The 17673-nt window shown below is 40.6% G+C and overlaps 1 protein-coding gene across 1 annotated transcript in view; it reads right to left on the reverse strand.

The window, feature by feature from the left end:
• COL4A5 (collagen type IV alpha 5 chain) overlaps positions 1–17673 on the reverse strand; it is an 86152-nt gene that overhangs the window by 41507 nt on the left and 26972 nt on the right. Inside the window, exons 3-13 of the mRNA XM_055818146.1 lie at positions 7664–7753; positions 6349–6393; positions 5536–5580; positions 5367–5429; positions 4464–4517; positions 3721–3747; positions 2360–2440; positions 1252–1314; positions 638–673; positions 498–539; positions 300–392 (exon numbers count right to left, since the gene is read on the reverse strand). Coding sequence (XP_055674121.1) covers positions 300–392; positions 498–539; positions 638–673; positions 1252–1314; positions 2360–2440; positions 3721–3747; positions 4464–4517; positions 5367–5429; positions 5536–5580; positions 6349–6393; positions 7664–7753 — 639 coding nt within the window. The remainder of the gene's footprint in view (positions 1–299; positions 393–497; positions 540–637; positions 674–1251; positions 1315–2359; positions 2441–3720; positions 3748–4463; positions 4518–5366; positions 5430–5535; positions 5581–6348; positions 6394–7663; positions 7754–17673) is intronic.

Raw genomic sequence — 17673 nt, forward strand, 5'->3', positions numbered from 1 at the left:
TGAAAATCACAGCCTGGGTGTTCCATGGAACGAGAATATTTTAACTGCTTTTACTGTTGCTATGCAATCCTTTAAGAGATTTTCATAAGAATAGTCATTTTACTAAGGGAAGTAACTGAGCTAATGTGACTGGCATGCCTTCTATTAAAGAAAAAGTACTCAGGCCCAAAATATTCAGTTCTTTGAGAAAAATAATAGAACTTCTGCAGTAAGCAGGATGCAAGTATACATAAGCTAAACCAATAGAGGTTACAGCTTGATCACATGCTCATTGCAGATGGATATAGTTTCCCACTCACCTGATCTCCTTTCTGAAACTCAATGTCATTTGGTCTCTTCTGTTCTCCAATTTGTCCTGGTGGCCCTGGAGGTCCCTGAAGACCTTGTTCACCCTAAGGTGCAAGAAGATGGCAGTTTTCTACAGGCAATACAAACCCAAATGGCATGCATAAATATTTTGAAAATAAGCAAAAATATCATCATGATCACCTACTCACTTTTTCACCTTTGGGTCCTTGGAAATTCAAACCCATATTACCCTGCAAAAAGTATAACTCATCAGCCCTTAGAAGTCACAAATGAACAGAAAGAAAAACAAAACAGTCCATCACCACCATCAATGAGGGAAAGAAAATACCTTAGGTCCTGGCAGCCCTGGTGGACCAGGAGGTCCCTATTAAAAGAGGAAACAAAAAATAGAAGTCACTTCCAAGCACTTTGCATGCCCCTTTTTGTGTGTATGTGGAGAAACAAACCATCAAAACCCAATGTCGCTACATTAACAATGATTTCAGTGACTCCTCTGCATTATACCCATGTTGACAAGGCACCTTGCTTTCCTGCGAGAACTCTTCCTCATGCTATTCAACCTCACAAATATGTGAGAAACTCGTTCTTCCTTTAAGTGGAGAGTCACATAAAATTAAATAGGCATTAAACCTTGAAGGAAGAATGATCCTGGTCTAAATAAGCTGTTTTGTCCCTCAGGTTTCACACAAACAAGGAGCCCGCACCACAATTCAGCCTGATTTAAAGGAGAAGAGGCCTGGGAACAGGCTGTTTCAAACATATCGCATTCAAAGGTGTACAGTAGCAGCTCCAGGGTGAACTGGATGCACGGTTCCTGTTGTCTTCATACCAAGTCTTGACTACCAAGATTTCTGCACTTTATTGACCTGCCTTTGAGCATGTGAGACAAAGAAGTAACCGCCCCATTTAACACTTTATGGGTAACAGGTTAAAGAAACTTACTGTCAAACCTGGGGGCCCTGGAGGGCCAATTGGACCTGGTATTCCCATGGCGCCAGGTGGGCCCTGTTGAGAAAATTGAGGAGGCTATGAGAAAAGCACCTTTTTATCAAAAAGACCAAACCAGTGAGGTAAAAAAGGTAAAAAAACCTCAACAGCCGGCACTCCATACATGTCCAATCAAAGAAGCTGACCACTAACCTACCAATCTGTCCTTGTGGAAAGGCCTAAAGAAGTGTACATCATGTTAGGAGTGTTCTGCTCTCAACATCAATACATGTCTTTGGCTTGGATAAGGGAATGCTTTTTTGTTTCTTTTGAACTACTTTTGCTCTTTCTTTCTCTTCATGCACTGAGAGAGAACAACAAAACACTTTGTATTTGTGATTCCTCCCAGCCAGAAACAGACAATAGGGAAGCACAGATCAGAGGAACAGAAATGCTAACAGGCTCAGTCTGGTCAGAATAGCCTGGGGCTTGCCTCTCTGTACCAGGAAATGGGAGTCTGGCTGCTGTCCAGTCCAGGCCGATAGACTCATTTTCTGCTCCCCTTGTTCTTCCACTAAAGCAATGAATGGCTCAGTGGGGAAGCACAGGGCCTGGAGTCACTAGCTGTTTTCACAGAAGACTGCTGGGAGAACAGAAACACTGTTCAGGAGGTACAACATGAAGAGAACAGCTGAGACGTAACCCTCTCTTCTCACCACCCAAAATAGTGGCTACAGGCCAGAAAGGCAGATGTTTCTGGCTTTACCTCAGGGTGAAGAAGGGAAAGGAACTCCAGAACTGATACAGAGAATGTCTAGGAAGGGGTAAAAATGCAGAGGGAACAGAGAAGCAAGTCAGTAACTGTGAGTACTGCTGTCTGCTGGATACCACTTTCCTGACCAGGGACCCTTCTGGCCTCTGTGCATCACTCTATTAAAAGCAACACGGAGGCACTTACTTTCCCTCGGGCCATGAACTAGAGGTATATTAAATGTGAGCCCTGCTTCTCCACATAAACGTATGGATCCCCTAGCACCAAATGTTCCAATTGTCCTGTAATGCAAATGCTTTTCATCTTATCTTTTTGGCAGAACACAGCCTAATAGTACTTTACTCAACTTACAGGTATCCCTGGAAGACCTGGAAATCCGGGGTCGCCCTTCTGTCCTGGCAGGAAGGATGTAATTATTTCACCTGCTTCACCCTGGAAGAAGAAGAGTTAACTTTAATTAATAGTACATTTTACAATTCTTTACCACCATTCTGACTCCAAAGGATGCATAAAGGCTCTTAAGACTCTGAGAGACTAAGAGTTACGCTACACCCTAGCAGTACTCTTTAATATAAGTAGTACAAGATTCTCCAAGAACAGCTCTTTTTAGGAGAGATGAGGATTCTTTAAATGGCTAAAGTGCCAACTATTAAAAGCTCTTTTTTTTTGTATGTACAAATGTATCAGCATTGATTTAAATTCCAAAAGATTAAGGGATTGAAATACAAATAAAGAAAGAGACATTCTAGCTCCATGGGAAAGCTGTGGATAGGACACAACAGAAAAAAGGCTCACAGCTTTTTGCAATGTCCAACCTCATGAGATTAATGCTGAGTATACTGTTATAAAAGTCATGCTTCATGTTCTACACTGAAGCACAGTTTCTTATTAATTTCAGGGAATATCTTTCTTTTAAAAGTGTATGTTCTGATCAGCTTACCTTTTATTATCTTTAAAACAATTTGGAAGAAAAGTCACTGAGAAAAACAATTCAGCTTAATAGTCACAATTTCCCAGCACCAGTGTTATGCTGTCCTTGAGTTTATTGAAATAATTCTGTGGGTCAAGTTTCCTTTCAAATAGATTTGAATCAAACCTGATGTTTTGGCCCATGCTCAAATAGGTCAAGCATACAAAAACCCCCCCCACCCCTTAAAAAATAGGAGAGGTCCTTAAGGTCCAAAGTCAAACTATGAGACTACTTACATTAGAAGAAAAAGCCATCTATGTACTATCTACATCTATGTACTTTCTACACAGTAGAAAGCATGTTTTCAAAAGGAATGTAAGCTGTTGCAGTATTCCCTTCACTGGATGTTGTAAGTTATTATTGCATAGTGTCTAGTAGTGTTCTTGAGCACGGACCGGTAGACTACTGGTGCATTTGGGTTTTCATAGGCATTTTCCTAACTCGATGCCTCACAATACAAACAGACACTGTCTCTCACACTTGCAAGGAAACCAGCTTCAGAAAACAATCTACTACTTCTGGAACTACTGACTAAAAACTGAGTAAAGCTACTGCAGAATTTCCAGTTAGTTGCACTGGAGTGGCCTAGAAACACTAAGCTTTCTGCAGAACATCACTCCAGATTCCAGTGGAGTCCATGGTCTTGCATAAAAGCAAGTAGGTTATTTATGTCAGATCGCACTGATCACAATGCACACCTGTGCCTGGTTAATACTGTGATGTGTGAGTACAGAACACTTACCTTCATACCTGGCAGACCAGGGGGTCCCTTTGTTTAAAAGAAACAAAAAATAAAAAAAGATCAATAGAAATAAATCTTTGGTATGTCACTTGCAAACCGGTAATCAGATCTACACCATGAGGCAAGCATTAAAGACAGAAATCTAAAAAAAGTTATGAAATAGAAGAAAATAAATTTTTATCATCTTCAGAATCAAGTGGAAAAATGACAGTACTTTCACACTGAATGCTGAGCATTAAAGGGACTACATTTCCATTTCCTAGCAATTTGTTTCTTTATTGTCTCCTGTTATCTGTACTGTCTACTGCATTTCCTTCTGTTTGTACTTTGGTTCTGACAGTCACTCTGCTGTACAACCTTGTGTTTTCCAATGAAAACATCCTACACTGTCTTTTTTTGCCCCACTAATCACCAGTAAGAATCTTTAGATGTACAGGATGACAGTATCAAGATCGTTCTTCTCTGACACATATACATGTATTTGTATTTTTCTGCAGGTGGCAAAGCATCTCAGCATATGAGAATTCAAAGGGCTTTTTATTAGCTTTACCACAGCATGCAGCAGAAAACCTCACTTTTATTGGATATCTAAAATTCTGATTAACCATAAAAAAATAGATTCTTATTTATTAAAAGTACATAAGAACTGCAAAAAGAGGCTGATATTTATCTGATCTTTCACAGACCTAAGTATAAGTCTTTCAATGGATTACAGGGAGCTGATCAGGAAATCTTTTACTTACAGGAGGCCCTTGTAAACCAGGAAAACCTGGACTGCCTGGGAATCCACGCTCTCCCTTAGGGATGAAGAAAATAATTAATCAAAACATAACACAACCAGATAAACAAATTTTGACTGAAAAGTCCAATTTCATTGTTAGCTTATGACTTCAGAGAAGCAAATTGTATTGCAACAAGCTATAGGATAAAGTAAACCAAACAAATATAAACAAACATTAAATATATAAACAATAAATATAAAAAGCCTATATATAGTTTGTTAAATCACACAAATGATTGAAACAGAGCTTTCCATATTTAGATATTTCCACATACTTCCAGGCAAAGTACTATACTACAGAGATGGAAAACAGATATAATGCTATAAAAGATCAATTTCTCTTATGGAACGATCATAATGTGAAGCTAAGTAACACGTTAGAATAAAAGTGACTCCTTTCAAGAAGGATACTGAATCAGTATCTTCAATGCAATATTATTAAAAATTGATAATTAAAAAGTCCCACTGTTAGGTAATGAGTTTTCTTTGGCAGCATGAGTCTACTACAAAAATGACATACAGCGTATGATCCAACTATCCGACACTCCTCTCACTTGTTAGCTATAAAATTAAGGATTAGAACAAAGAATTTAACTACACTGGTTGCAGTGTATATAAGTTGGTTGTATATATATGTTGTGGCTCGGTGCTGCCAATTTCTGGCAAAATTTGGGCTTTACACACCAGACCATGACCCCTTCTCTCAGATGCATGTGTAAATCTGCATTGTCTTAGAATTACCTGCACAACTCAGTAATGACAAGTACTGCTGCACATAAGAAACTAAACCTATTGGCTACAGGCAGGAGAACAAGAACTCCATTGTATTGTGGATGCATCATTAAGAATTTTAAAGAGATTCAACCTTTGTTCCATTGCATCCTGGGATACCCTGAGGTCCTGGTGGCCCATCTTGCCCTGGTAATCCCTTTAAAGTGAAAAAAAGGAAAGGAGAATTAGCTTGCAGGATGTTCTTCTGGGCCTGAAAGACAAAAGGGAATAGATTCATATCTATACAGTTCATTCCTACTCACAGGAAGCCCTGGTGTTCCTGGAAATCCTGGAAGCCCTGGTGGTCCCTAGAAGGAAATTAACCACATATGTTTTAAACAGTATGGTATGAATGGAAGTGCAAAAGGATTTACCAAGATTTTATTAAATGTAAATGCAACCTATTTGTGCATATGTAAGTAAAGAAAAACAGAAACATCTGAATCACCTGTAAAAAAAGAATGCCATGCTGGACAGCCATCAAGGTTCTTACCCTTTTATCAGCGAAATATCCACAAAAACATAGAGAAGACAATGCAGAACAACTAAAGTAATACTATGAAGATATAGTCAGAAAACAAATGAACACTCATGGTATGGAAAATGGATGTGTCTCAATGAAGTCAGAGATACATCAATTGTCACCAGCTGAGGGGTCTGACAAAAAGAAAAAGCAAAGGCACAAAACCTAAAGGATTTCAAGACAAATCGGCTTCTCCCATGCCGACCCTATGTATACAGTGTCTACTTCAGAATAAACTGAAGCAAAGTTATTGCCACATGTTTAGGTTCGGTATAGTAAAACAGATCAAACAAATATTGGGGCCGCTTTCCCTAATGAGTTATAGTAATGGTAAGAATGTAAATCAAGCAATACAGAATTTTGTATTACTTATGTAACCTTATATTACTCGTAAAATGTAATACAATCTTTTCCAGCTGGTAGATAAATTATTCTTCAGATTTAAGCTGATTTTTTCATCCCATAAATCACCACTTCTGTGAGGACACACTCCATGCTTGGCAGTCTTTACCCATAATTCCAATATATCCCCCAAAACTGCATCAACACTTACTCTGATTCCTTTGGGTCCAATAGGCCCTGGAAGTCCATCATCACCCTAAAAGAAACCAACAAACAAACAAAACACACTCAAGTTTTGCAGTCTGCCTTTCTATCAAATGAAACTGTACGCATAATACAATTTCTTCTATGCGTTTATATAAGTGGACTAAAAGCTTTATTAGTTGTAATTTCCCGAGTAAAAGTGTTCAAAGTTATTTTATTTTGGGCTTTGGACTTTGAATTGAAAAGTATTTGTTACAGCTGACAAACCATGACTCAAAGGAAATGTTTTTTTAAAAAGCTATTTAAGATTGCTTACACGCAGGTACCGGGCATGTGCTGTCATCCAATATCCCACAGTGACCTCTTGTGGGCAACACGAGACATACAACACTAAACGTGATGGACACCGTACCAGGATTATTTTGTATTATGGATAACGCAGAACTTCTTATAAAAATCTTGAGAAGAAAAGGCATTTATGAAATAAAAATATAATCAGCGTTTCTAATCCAAGACCCTCCTGTGGTTTCACTCTCATTATATCCAATTTATCTTTTCTTTTAGTGTCGCCTTTTGGTTTTTTTCTTACCACCTACCTACTTTTCTCTTTGCTTCTTTTTGTTGTGCTTCTGTTAGTTTATACTGTGAGCATTTGCAAAAGAAATGGTAGATGCCGGATAATCTTGTGTATACTAAACATAAATGCATTTAGAGGAAGGTTTTTCAACATTTTAATGCTATATTACATCATCTGAGCATAATGATGTAATTCAGTAGCAAATAAAAATAAATCAAAACCCTCCAAGGAAAGCAAGGAGCATTCCTCAGTTGTCTGTGCATGGGTTCAGCGAGGCCTTCATTTGCATTGCCTCACCCAAAACCAAGCCAGGAATGCCACCAGGTGCAAACAACAGTTTACCCCTGTGGTGGGACCCCTCCGGGCAGCTGACAGCCCAGCACCACTCTTACCAGTAAACTAAGCAATGGAGCGCATTATCACAAGGACTAATAAAACTACATTACAGCACCTTGCCAAACCTGTTCTTTAACCTTAATCTGCAGTACCTAGTGAGAGGATACAAGTGCACATGTAGTGTTTGCAAGCACTTGTGTAGGTGAAGAACAGGAAACTTTGAGCAATCTTTTTCCTCTGGTTGACTATTCAAACCAATCCAACAGAAAACCTGTCATATCCCAACATCTGAAGATTTTGACTATGAAATCAATGATAATCTGGAGTTCTGGAATGATTTAGCATCTGCACTATCAGCAAGCAAACACTACCTAGAATTTTCATCCAATTCAAGTGAATTGGGACTTACCTTTGAGCCTCTTGGACCAGGAGGTCCCTCTGGTCCTGGAAAGCCAGGCAAACCTGGCTGTCCTTCCAAGCCTGGGAATCCCCTTTCACCCTACAAAAAGAGAAAACATCATAGCGGAGGTGTAACATGACAAAAGCACAAGTTATGATTGAAAAATTCATAAACCACATTATCTTTCCAGTTTTCTGTAGGAAGTCAGACAAAGAAGCAAACACTACGATTAAACATCTCACCTGCTCAGCTACAGAAATTCCTGAAAATACACATACATTGCCTTTAACCGCTTCACTTAAACAGGTTTCATAGGAAGTTTATCCAGTATTTAAGCCACCTACTTACCAAAATAATTCAAACATCTGTTTCTCCTGTGCTGCTTAAATACACAGAACTCTTTCCCCCTTCCTACAAAAACATAGCTTTATTGATTATTAAGTCTCTCCCAAAAATTCACCTCTGCTGCGATACCTATAAAAACTCTGTGCAGGGTATAGCCAGCTGCTATACGGTGACTGTTGTTTGGTCTTCACAGTTGCAAGATCATGGAGCAGATCCTCCTGGAAACTATGCTAGGGCATGTGGAAAATAAGGTGGTGACTGGTGACAGCCAACATGGCTTCACTAAGGGCAAATTATGCCTGACAAATTTGGTGGCCTTCTACAACAGGGTTACAGCAGTGGCGGATAAGGGAAGAGCAGCTGATGTCATGTGCCTGGACTTGTGCAAAGCATCTGACATTGTCCCGCATGACACCCTTGTCTCTAAACCGGAGAGACATGGATTTGACAGATGGACAACTTGGTGGATAAGGAATTGGCTGGGTGGTCACACTCCAAAGAGTTGTGGTCAACAGCTCAATGTCCAAGTGGAGACCAGTGACAAGTGGTGTTCCTCAGGGGTCAGAATCAGGACTGGCAATGTTCAACATCTTTGTTGGCAACACGGACAGTGGGACTGAGTGCACCCTCAGCAAGTTTGCTGCGACCCCAAGCTGTGTGGGGTGGTCGACATGCTGGAGGGCAGGGGTGCCACCCAGAGGGACTGTGACAGGCTTGAGAGGTGGACCCCTGCAAACCTCATGAAGTTCAACAAGGCCAAGTGCAAGGTCCTGCACATGGGTTGAGGTACAGGCTGGGTGGAGAACGGATGGAGAGCAGCCCTGAGAAGAAGGACTTGGGAGCATTGGTGGATTAAAAATCAACTATGAGCCATCAACATGTGCTCACAGAGCAGAAAGCCAACTGTATCATGGGCTGCACCAAAAGAAGTGTGACCAGCAGGTCAAGGCAGGTGATTCTCCCCCTCTGCTTCGTGCTGTCCTAACACCCCCCTGCAGCGCTGCGTGCAGCTCTGGGCCCCAGCACACGAAGGACACGGACCTGTCGGAGGGAGGCCGGAGGGGCCATGAAGATGCTCAGAGGCTGGAGCAGCTCTGCTGTGCAGACAGGCTGGGAGAGTTGGGGTGGTTCAGCCTGGAGAGGAGAAGGCTCCAGGGAGACCCTGCACAGCCTGCCAGTGCCTGACGGGGGCTGCAGGAAAGCTGGAGGGAGCTTTCACAAGGGCATGTAGTGATAGGACAAGGGGCAACGGCTTTAAACTGAAAGAGGGGAGATTTAGATGAGCTATTAGGAAGAAATTCCTCACCGTGAGGGTGGTGAGACACCGGCCCAGGCTGCCCAGAGCAGCTGTGGGTGCCCCATCCCTGGCAGTGCCCAAGGCCAGGCTGGACGGGGCTCTGGGCAACCTGGTCTGGTGGAAGGTGTCCCTGCCTGTGGCACGGGCTGGAGCCAGATGGTCTTTAAGGCCCCTCCCAACCCAAACCAGTCTGTGATAATATAAAAACAACTAAGAGACTGGCCATGCACTGAAGGCTAAACACTTTAGAAATACTGAACATAAACAGGGTTCCAGCCCAAGGTGCTTTCAATCAAAATCAAGTGAGACAGTCACAAGACAGCAAAAAATAATGTTTCTTACTCTTTTTATCTGTCACCTCCTGCTAAAACCATAAACTCTCAAGCGACGACCACATTTTGCTAAATATTTGTGCAATGATTAGCCATGAAAGCCAATCAGTAACGTAACAAATACCATATACCATCATATACTGCCCCCTAACTTGTCAGTGTAAGTTGACAATGTCACTTACCTAGTTTCAGAATATGCATAGCTGCATACTCATAAAATACTTTATTCATTGCATGTCATAGATTCACAAAAATCAGTAAATATCAAGGTTTCAATCGGTACAGAAAAGTTAAGAAATACCAGAATTAATACACGTTTTTGTGCATATATACATTATTGTACACTTTTCAACTGCATAAACAGGTATTTCCTACAGCTCTGTTACATCAACCAGTATAGGCAACTGCTTACGAAACAGGCAGTTATTCAGCATTATTCCTCATTACTCTACAGATAGGTTGGGTTCGGTTGGTAGGTCTGCTTCCTACCTGCAAAAAACTGCCTGATCATTTACCCCAATTATTTTTTCATGACAGCTACAGGAACTGCCAAAGAAATGCTCCATCCTAACGAGCATCTTAATCACCGGGTTAGAGTTGTGCAGGCTTTTGCACATTCTCTTTAAACCAATCCATCCTAAATTTTTATTTTCTTGCACTGCTTCAGCAAGAATGGGAGTAGTAGTTCCCACATCTATTATCTGGCAGCCTACCAGCTATGGCACTCTCTAGGATCTTGGGAGGTCCTGCCTAGCTTTCCTCAGCCAGATGAAAGAACCAAACCAGCAATCTCCCATCTTCAAGAAGAAAGTAGCAGAGAACTGAAGACAGAGGATTGCAAGCAGACAGAAGCATTTAACTGCAGCCTTGAGCACAAGGCGCAAAAGGCAATATTAAGGCTTGCTCATCTCCCCTTTATTTTCCATAAGCAGCTATACGCTAAGCATGACAGCAGTGTTAAGTCTCATTCTTAAATCCTAATTTTTTCACTGTACTGCTTAGGTAGGTGCTCTGCATTCCACTGTGGGAATCAGGAACTTAGAAGTTGTATTCAAACATTTAAAAGATGCTGAGATCTCACAAAAAAAAAAAAATCAGAGAAAGTAAACAGGATTTCTTTTCCTGTCTTCTTTTCTAGTACTTGCTAAACTGCTTCCTTGGAAATACAAGAGGAAAACCTTTTGGATGAGATATTAAAGGCTGTGTGCAAGCAAGAGCTGCAGCCTTCCAGAGGAAACAACTATGCTGAACTTAGTCCTACCCACACAGTAAGACTCAGAAGGATTCCTTGGATAGGAATGGGCAGCTCATGAACTGGTCTGCTAAAGCTGGTTTTCTATTCATGGAAGTGTAAACATACTCCTTTTTTACCATAGGTCTCATATTGCTCCCTTATACAGGATAGACATCCTTTCTCCCGGTAGAAATGCTGAATTGCATCATAAATCAAGGCTTAAGTCTGACAGTCAGGGTCCAGACTGACTTTTTGCACACAAAGCGCCAGGCTGCACTTTCGCAGCTATACAGCTGGTGTGCTACCCCCTCTGAAAAACAAGACTGTGGAGGAGTGTTACTATCTCAGGCCAGGATATGAAAGGGTTAGTGTGTCCCTGCAGGAGAGAGAATGAGGAATTTGGGAGTGCCAGATAAGGAAAACATTAGACAGAGCCAGACTTTGGAGCAAGCTCTGGCAAGAACTGTGTTTGCACACTAAGGAAACACACCTGCGTACAAGAGGCACGTCAGAGGTGTCAGGTGCTAGCTAGGCTGCACAATGCCTACTAATCTCAACTTGGTCACACTTCACATTTTTGTTAGAGAAAGTAACATCTGCAAATGGTTACTAGAACAGACTTCTTGCAGAGGTTTGGCCTTGTTTAAGGCTGAAAAACTGTTCTCTAAAATGCAACTACTCCGAGGTCTCCGGTCTAAGTAGTCACAGAACTGGGAAGCCACGGCATTTAAAATAAAAGAGGAACATATGAAGCCAAAGAGTTAAGCAAGAGAAATACAGGAGGCAACAGATGATGCTAGTAAGCTGCATTATTGAAACTATGAAATGAGTATTTTGCAAGCCCACTTTGAAAGTGAGCAGCAACAATGAGAGCCTTGCATGAGGAAACTGTTCCCAGGGCAACTCCTGTGGAGTTTACCAGCAAATTACCCCCAAGGGTGAACAGATGATTTGAAGGACTATGCTTGGGGACAGCTGAGGGATTGCACCAGATGCTTCCCAAGGGAACTGTACCAAACTCATTACAGAGGAAATAGCTGCACTATAATCACTATTTTTGATCAAAAAATTGGTTGGAGAAAGAAATGTGGGGGAGAAACCAAGCTGATCCAGCTCTCTGGAATAAAGATGATGTTGGGAGGATTTTTTTTTTTAATTGTCTTCTACATGAATAGCATATAGAAGGATTCTGTGAGAGCCGTTTTCAGATATTGCTTCTGCCTCCAGACTTTTCCTATTGCACACCTTATATATACTGTACTCTTCTCATGAAGATTCAAGATGCTACAAATTTGCCAGGAAAAACTGCCTGCTGCCTTGCAAGAACATACTGAAACTGGAGAGACATTGGAAAAGTATTTCCCAAAAAGTCAACACCAAAAAAAAGGACATTATATCATTGGGGATGTGATGAGACTGAAGTCCCTGGGTAGCGCGCAATGTATCTTCTTATAGATGCAAGAACTAACAGTCACTAGCCAGTTTTGCTTGCACAGAAAGAACTGAGGAAGTTTGGATTCTTTTTGTTTCAGACTAGAAGATAAAGAGAAACATAAATAGGAAAGGTTTAGGTCAACTCAGATCTCATCTTTCAGTCCTAAAAGTACAGGATTCTTTCCATAGCAGAATAAAGATGCATCAGCTATAACCATCAGTTCCTTGGGGAATGAGTGAGGAGTCAGATTCTGTTCTCATTTAGTGATAATTCCAGAGTAGCTGGCAAAGCAACTGCCCTCAAACAGCCTCAAAGATGTGGCAAAACTGTCAGCGTATAAGCTTGAACATGACTGCTGCTAAGGGGATAGGAAGAGGAAAAAAAAAATAGTTGGGAAACACCCTAAAATTATGCTTTAAGCTGCAGAAAGGTATAACCAATTAAACAGGGATACAGAGAAATTTGACATAGTTCCAAGTACTCTAATAACAGGTCACAAGTAATTAAGAAATTGGAGATAGATGCAGTTCCAAAGCATGCACAAGTAATTTACATTTCTAGAATTTCTTCCTGAAACCTAAATATTTATAAATAGATATTACAGGGAGAAAACCCAGAATATTTATTTACAGAGATGTGGTATACCTGTGGAAAAAAGATGACTTAAAAAAAAGGAGCAAAAAAATATTCAGGAAAGCAGTAGCTGGACAGCCCACTTCAATGCCTAAATACATGTAAGAGGCTGGCTGTAACATTTGGCAAGAGGCACGTAATTGCTTCCCACCCTTGCTATGAGACAGTCAACATCAGAAAGAGTCTAAAGACAGTTAACTACGGGTGGCTACTTAAAACCAGACTCACATACTAATGTCTGTAGTAACATTAAGATTTACAGTACAGAAGTGATACAACAGCCATATTCCTCTCTCCCTTTCTAAATGACAGGGTGAAAATAAGAGCTGCCTCAGATTCTAATACTCGTCAACATAAACTCTTCTTCAACTCAAAGAACACAAACTTAACAGAATTAGAACTATAGTATCTAATTAAGACTTCACTCAAAACAAACACACCAACCAGCCACAAATAGTAGTGTTAAAGATATAGTTTAATAAAATAAAGAAATCCCCTCTGACATGACCTGTCTTCTTCAAAATACATCAGATTTCTTCAGAATATCATCTGTGACTTTTGTAAGATGAAACAGTCGAGGTTAATTGTCAGCGGTCACTTGCTGGGGTGGCAAAACTTTCATAGGGGCCATGTTAACGCAGTTCAGGTCAACATTTATGAAGCACAGACACCAATAATAATTCTTGATGAAGTGATTAAAACCTGAGAATTTAACTATTCCTTAGCAATTTGCATACAACAGTGCAAAGAAAAGCTGAGCTTGGGTCACATCTGTACTCAATTTTACCATGATAAAGGCAGAAGAAAACAGGAATCTTGGGGACATATACTGGTATTTTTCTTCTGAGACTCAGAGCTCCAGGAATAGACATCTAAAGAGTCCAAGAATAAGATAAATCTTCCTTTGTAAGTGGTATGGATTTCTTGTACCTGGATACAAAGTCAAAGTATCTGAAATGTCTTCAGAGTTCAGATACAAGCTGCTCTTGCCAGAGCCCCAGGTACCAGGTTTGTATGAGATCATATATTAGGAAATGGCGACTCTGCTGAGTCTTTGGAGTTGCACTCATATTGTGATCAACAAACCCAGTAAACTCAACACCCTCTGAAGTTCTTTAAAAGGCCACGGGCTAACTGTATGTAATAACTAAAGAACAGCTTCTTGATCAATTTAACTGAATTTGAATGGGTAGAACCCAATAGTCCTTCTCATCAAAAATAGCATCATGTATTTGCAGTTATTTTGAGGGGGAACTGTGCCTTAGGTGCTGTGAAAAACATGGTTCCTCCCACCTTAAGCCATGTGTTTCTATCACAGCTACACAAATAGTTGTGCTGCAACATAACTTGCACGAAGGAACTGATCGGGCTGAAAACTAACCCAGTTCACAAAGAAACCTGTGTTCAGTGAGATCAGTTCACTGACAGCTCTGAACATGGCCACACAAGCCCCAGAGGAAAAACCAGAATACCTAGCTAAGGGAAGGTATGAAAGCCTATTTCAGCAGCAGCACGCACCACCACTTCAAAGCAAACCCACAGCAGTCTTGGGGTACGTGCCCTCTTCGTGACTAAGATGCATGCAGCTTGCTTGGTATAGCCCTCGGCTCTCTGTCTTTATCAGCTGGAGCAGCTGAGATTCAGTACCACCCCTCTCCTCCCCTGTCTCTGTAAAGCTGATCTTATCAGCATCTTTGGATCCTGTTTTCAGTGGGGGTAAAACCAACCCAATAATCTGCAAGTCTTACTGGTTTGTCTTAGAAACTGGCACATACGCAGTGCCTATTGTGTTTATTTCTTTAGCTAGCTTTCACCCATGAACTAGCTTTTAAGCATTAAAGCAGGTTAATCTCAAAAGTGCCCAGCAATATTTATTTAAAACCCAATCATCATCCAGTTAACTGAAAAGCAATTATACACTTCTCTTCCAGTTGGAAAGTGAGAACAATTCCTATAAGCACCTGTATGTAGCAGCTTAATCATTTACTTCAGTTTTAATACTCTTGCCAGGTCCAGTTCACTACTGAGCAGCTTACTGTGAGTAATAGCACACTGGCTCCCAGCTGCAATCAATTTTTACTGACTTCTCTCCAGTAAATTCCTCTCTTTACGATATCATTTTAGACATGTTTGAATTTTACACTACCCATTTTATATTTGAGTAAGGTGGGCCTGAGCAGAGGAAGAAAATTTCAGTGCACTGATTTTGATCAGCTGTTGTACTATGGGCTTCCAAAAAAAAAAAAAAAAAAAAAGAAAGCTTACTCTGCTTTGATTCTCCAACAGATAACATGCTACTGATGCTACAAGGGCTCATGGCATAGTTAAACAAGAATCACTTGCAGCATGGAAGCAGTTAAGTAAGAGCTGTGGCTCCCCAAGGCAAGACAAAATAATTTTCCTGTTATAGTTCAGTTTGTATTACTTTACCTGATCTGTTAAAATTTGGATATCCTGAAGGTTTAGGAAGAAGGCTACTTCTGAATCTCCAAAGGAATGCATCAGGCTCTGCTAAGCTGAACAAAGCAGCACTTCTTAGCTGACTTAATGCAAGTGGACAGCAGCTTGGATACAGAAGCTGGTTTTGGGCCAGAAGTTAAACACAGTGGAACAGAAGCATGGGGCTCAGCTGAGTGCATTTGCCAAGGCTTTTCCCATCTTCCCAGTACAGAACCAGGTTCTGTACATGCCTGACTTTCAGTAGTTCTGCAAGTACACTGTTGCATTGTCAATGACAGAATCTCCCAATTATTTAAACAGCTCCTTGTCTAATGCTCTTCATACACCAATGAGGCAAAAAACTATAGAGTTTGACTCCTGGTTCAGAGGTCACTGGAGAAGTAAGCAGAAACACAAAATGTCACGTGTCAAATACAAAGTGAAAGCCTGAAACTTCTTGTTGTTGCAGCAGTTTACATTCAGCTGGAATAAAGATAATATTTGCAAGAAAACTAGGCTGAAGATAGTATCAGGTTTAGAAACTTACATCAAATGTTTAAGTAAGTGGTACAATGTGATGGAAACCTAATCATCTTAAGATAGCCCTTGATGTCTTGTAGTAGAAAAAGACTCTAGAAAAAGTTTAAGGCTGTAAAAAAAAACAAACAAAAATTTGTAAGAGAAAGCATGATGGATGTCAGTGGCAGAGAACTCTTGTGGTTCTCCCCAGAGCTGAACTGCTGAATCCATCAATACATCAAATACTTTGGGCTTTGTAATTATAGGGCAACTAAATGTGTGTGTGCATGTATGATCAAACCAGTTCCACTAGCAACACATCATAGTTAAGAAATATGGGCTTTGCTTTTCGTTGTTCCTTTACATAATGTACGCACACAATGGTTTGCAAGCTTCAGAAGGGCTGTTTAAAAAAAAATATGCACAAAACCCCCCTCTGGCATGCCTCAGGATTACGTTCCGTTTACCTTGATTTAGGTGGAAAATTAATCACAGTTCCCAGATTTCAAAGTGAATCTTCCATTCTAAGGATGGAAACTTACATTATATCTATCAGTTTAACAAGTGGGAGTCTCGGACACCTCCCCCCCGCCAATTCCTATGAGGACTCAGACATACCAAAAAAAAAAAAAAGACAAAAGACAGAGAAAGCAGTCTTACCATAGGTGAAACTCTGCTTTCCTTTATATGTTTTGGTGGTGGTGGTTTGTTGTTTTTTTTAACTTTCACTAAAAGATTACACCGATCAGTTTGCAGCCCCCCAGGAATTTTCCAGGAAGATGCATAACTGTTGTATAAATACTTGGTCTGATGTTATACTTGTTTTACTGGAGACTTTTTTTCCTTCCCCAAATCCTTTTCACAAAAGGTTATCAAGCTTCTCACTCTTCTGCTCAGGACTTGCTATAATTCACTCCAGAAAAGGCCAACAGAGATTGGAAACTAAATGTGGAAGAGTTTCACCAGTGCAGTTCTTAACAATTGGCTAGGACAGTCTGAAGGTGTAGAAACAAAACCCACAATACATAGCGACACTTAAGAGCTGGATCTTGAACAAGGCACATATGCTCCAGTTGTTGACTGTCTCTGGACAAAAAGCTCCCTCTGACTCCAAACAAACAGTCCCAAAATATTCTTTCCAGAGGAAGGTGACTAGGTATGTCATTAAATGACACTGAAGGACTGGAATGAATCGAGTGGGTCATGGTCCCTGCATGTGCAACAGTAGTATAAAGAGAAAGCTGAATCACTAGGAGAAAATAATTACTTTATTTTACTTAGAAACCCAGATTTACTTGTAGGTTTTCCTTATCCATGCTAGCCAGCCAACACCCATTTGCTCACTGAATTCACAAAATAGCTGTGACTAGTACAGAAACAGGCCAACTTAGAATTATAGGAAGGTTCTCCAAAGCTGTACCTGCTGCGATTGTATTGGGAATGTAAGCCTAATGCTTAAGTGTCTTCAAACGAAGCCTGAAATAGCCCTGTGACTAGCGTTAGGATACATCTGGTTTGGCCACCTGCATTTGAAGATCCTGTAGGAATGCACCAACCCCACCAGGTTCATGTTTTGGCTAACCAAATTAACTCAGAAACCCCGCTATCAAGGGTATGCTGTTCTTAATTAGGTATGTAAATTTGGAATATACTTGATGAACTAAAAGCAAGTGAATGTCAAGGACTGACCTCATCTGGATGGAAGGTGTGGCACCATGAATTACTCTGAAGGACATCTGCCTTGTTTAACCTTGGCCAATAGTAAAATTCTGTGCCAGCACATTA

This window comes from Falco peregrinus, chromosome 13 (genome assembly GCF_023634155.1).
Source record: "Falco peregrinus isolate bFalPer1 chromosome 13, bFalPer1.pri, whole genome shotgun sequence".
Lineage (NCBI taxonomy): Eukaryota > Metazoa > Chordata > Aves > Falconiformes > Falconidae > Falco > Falco peregrinus.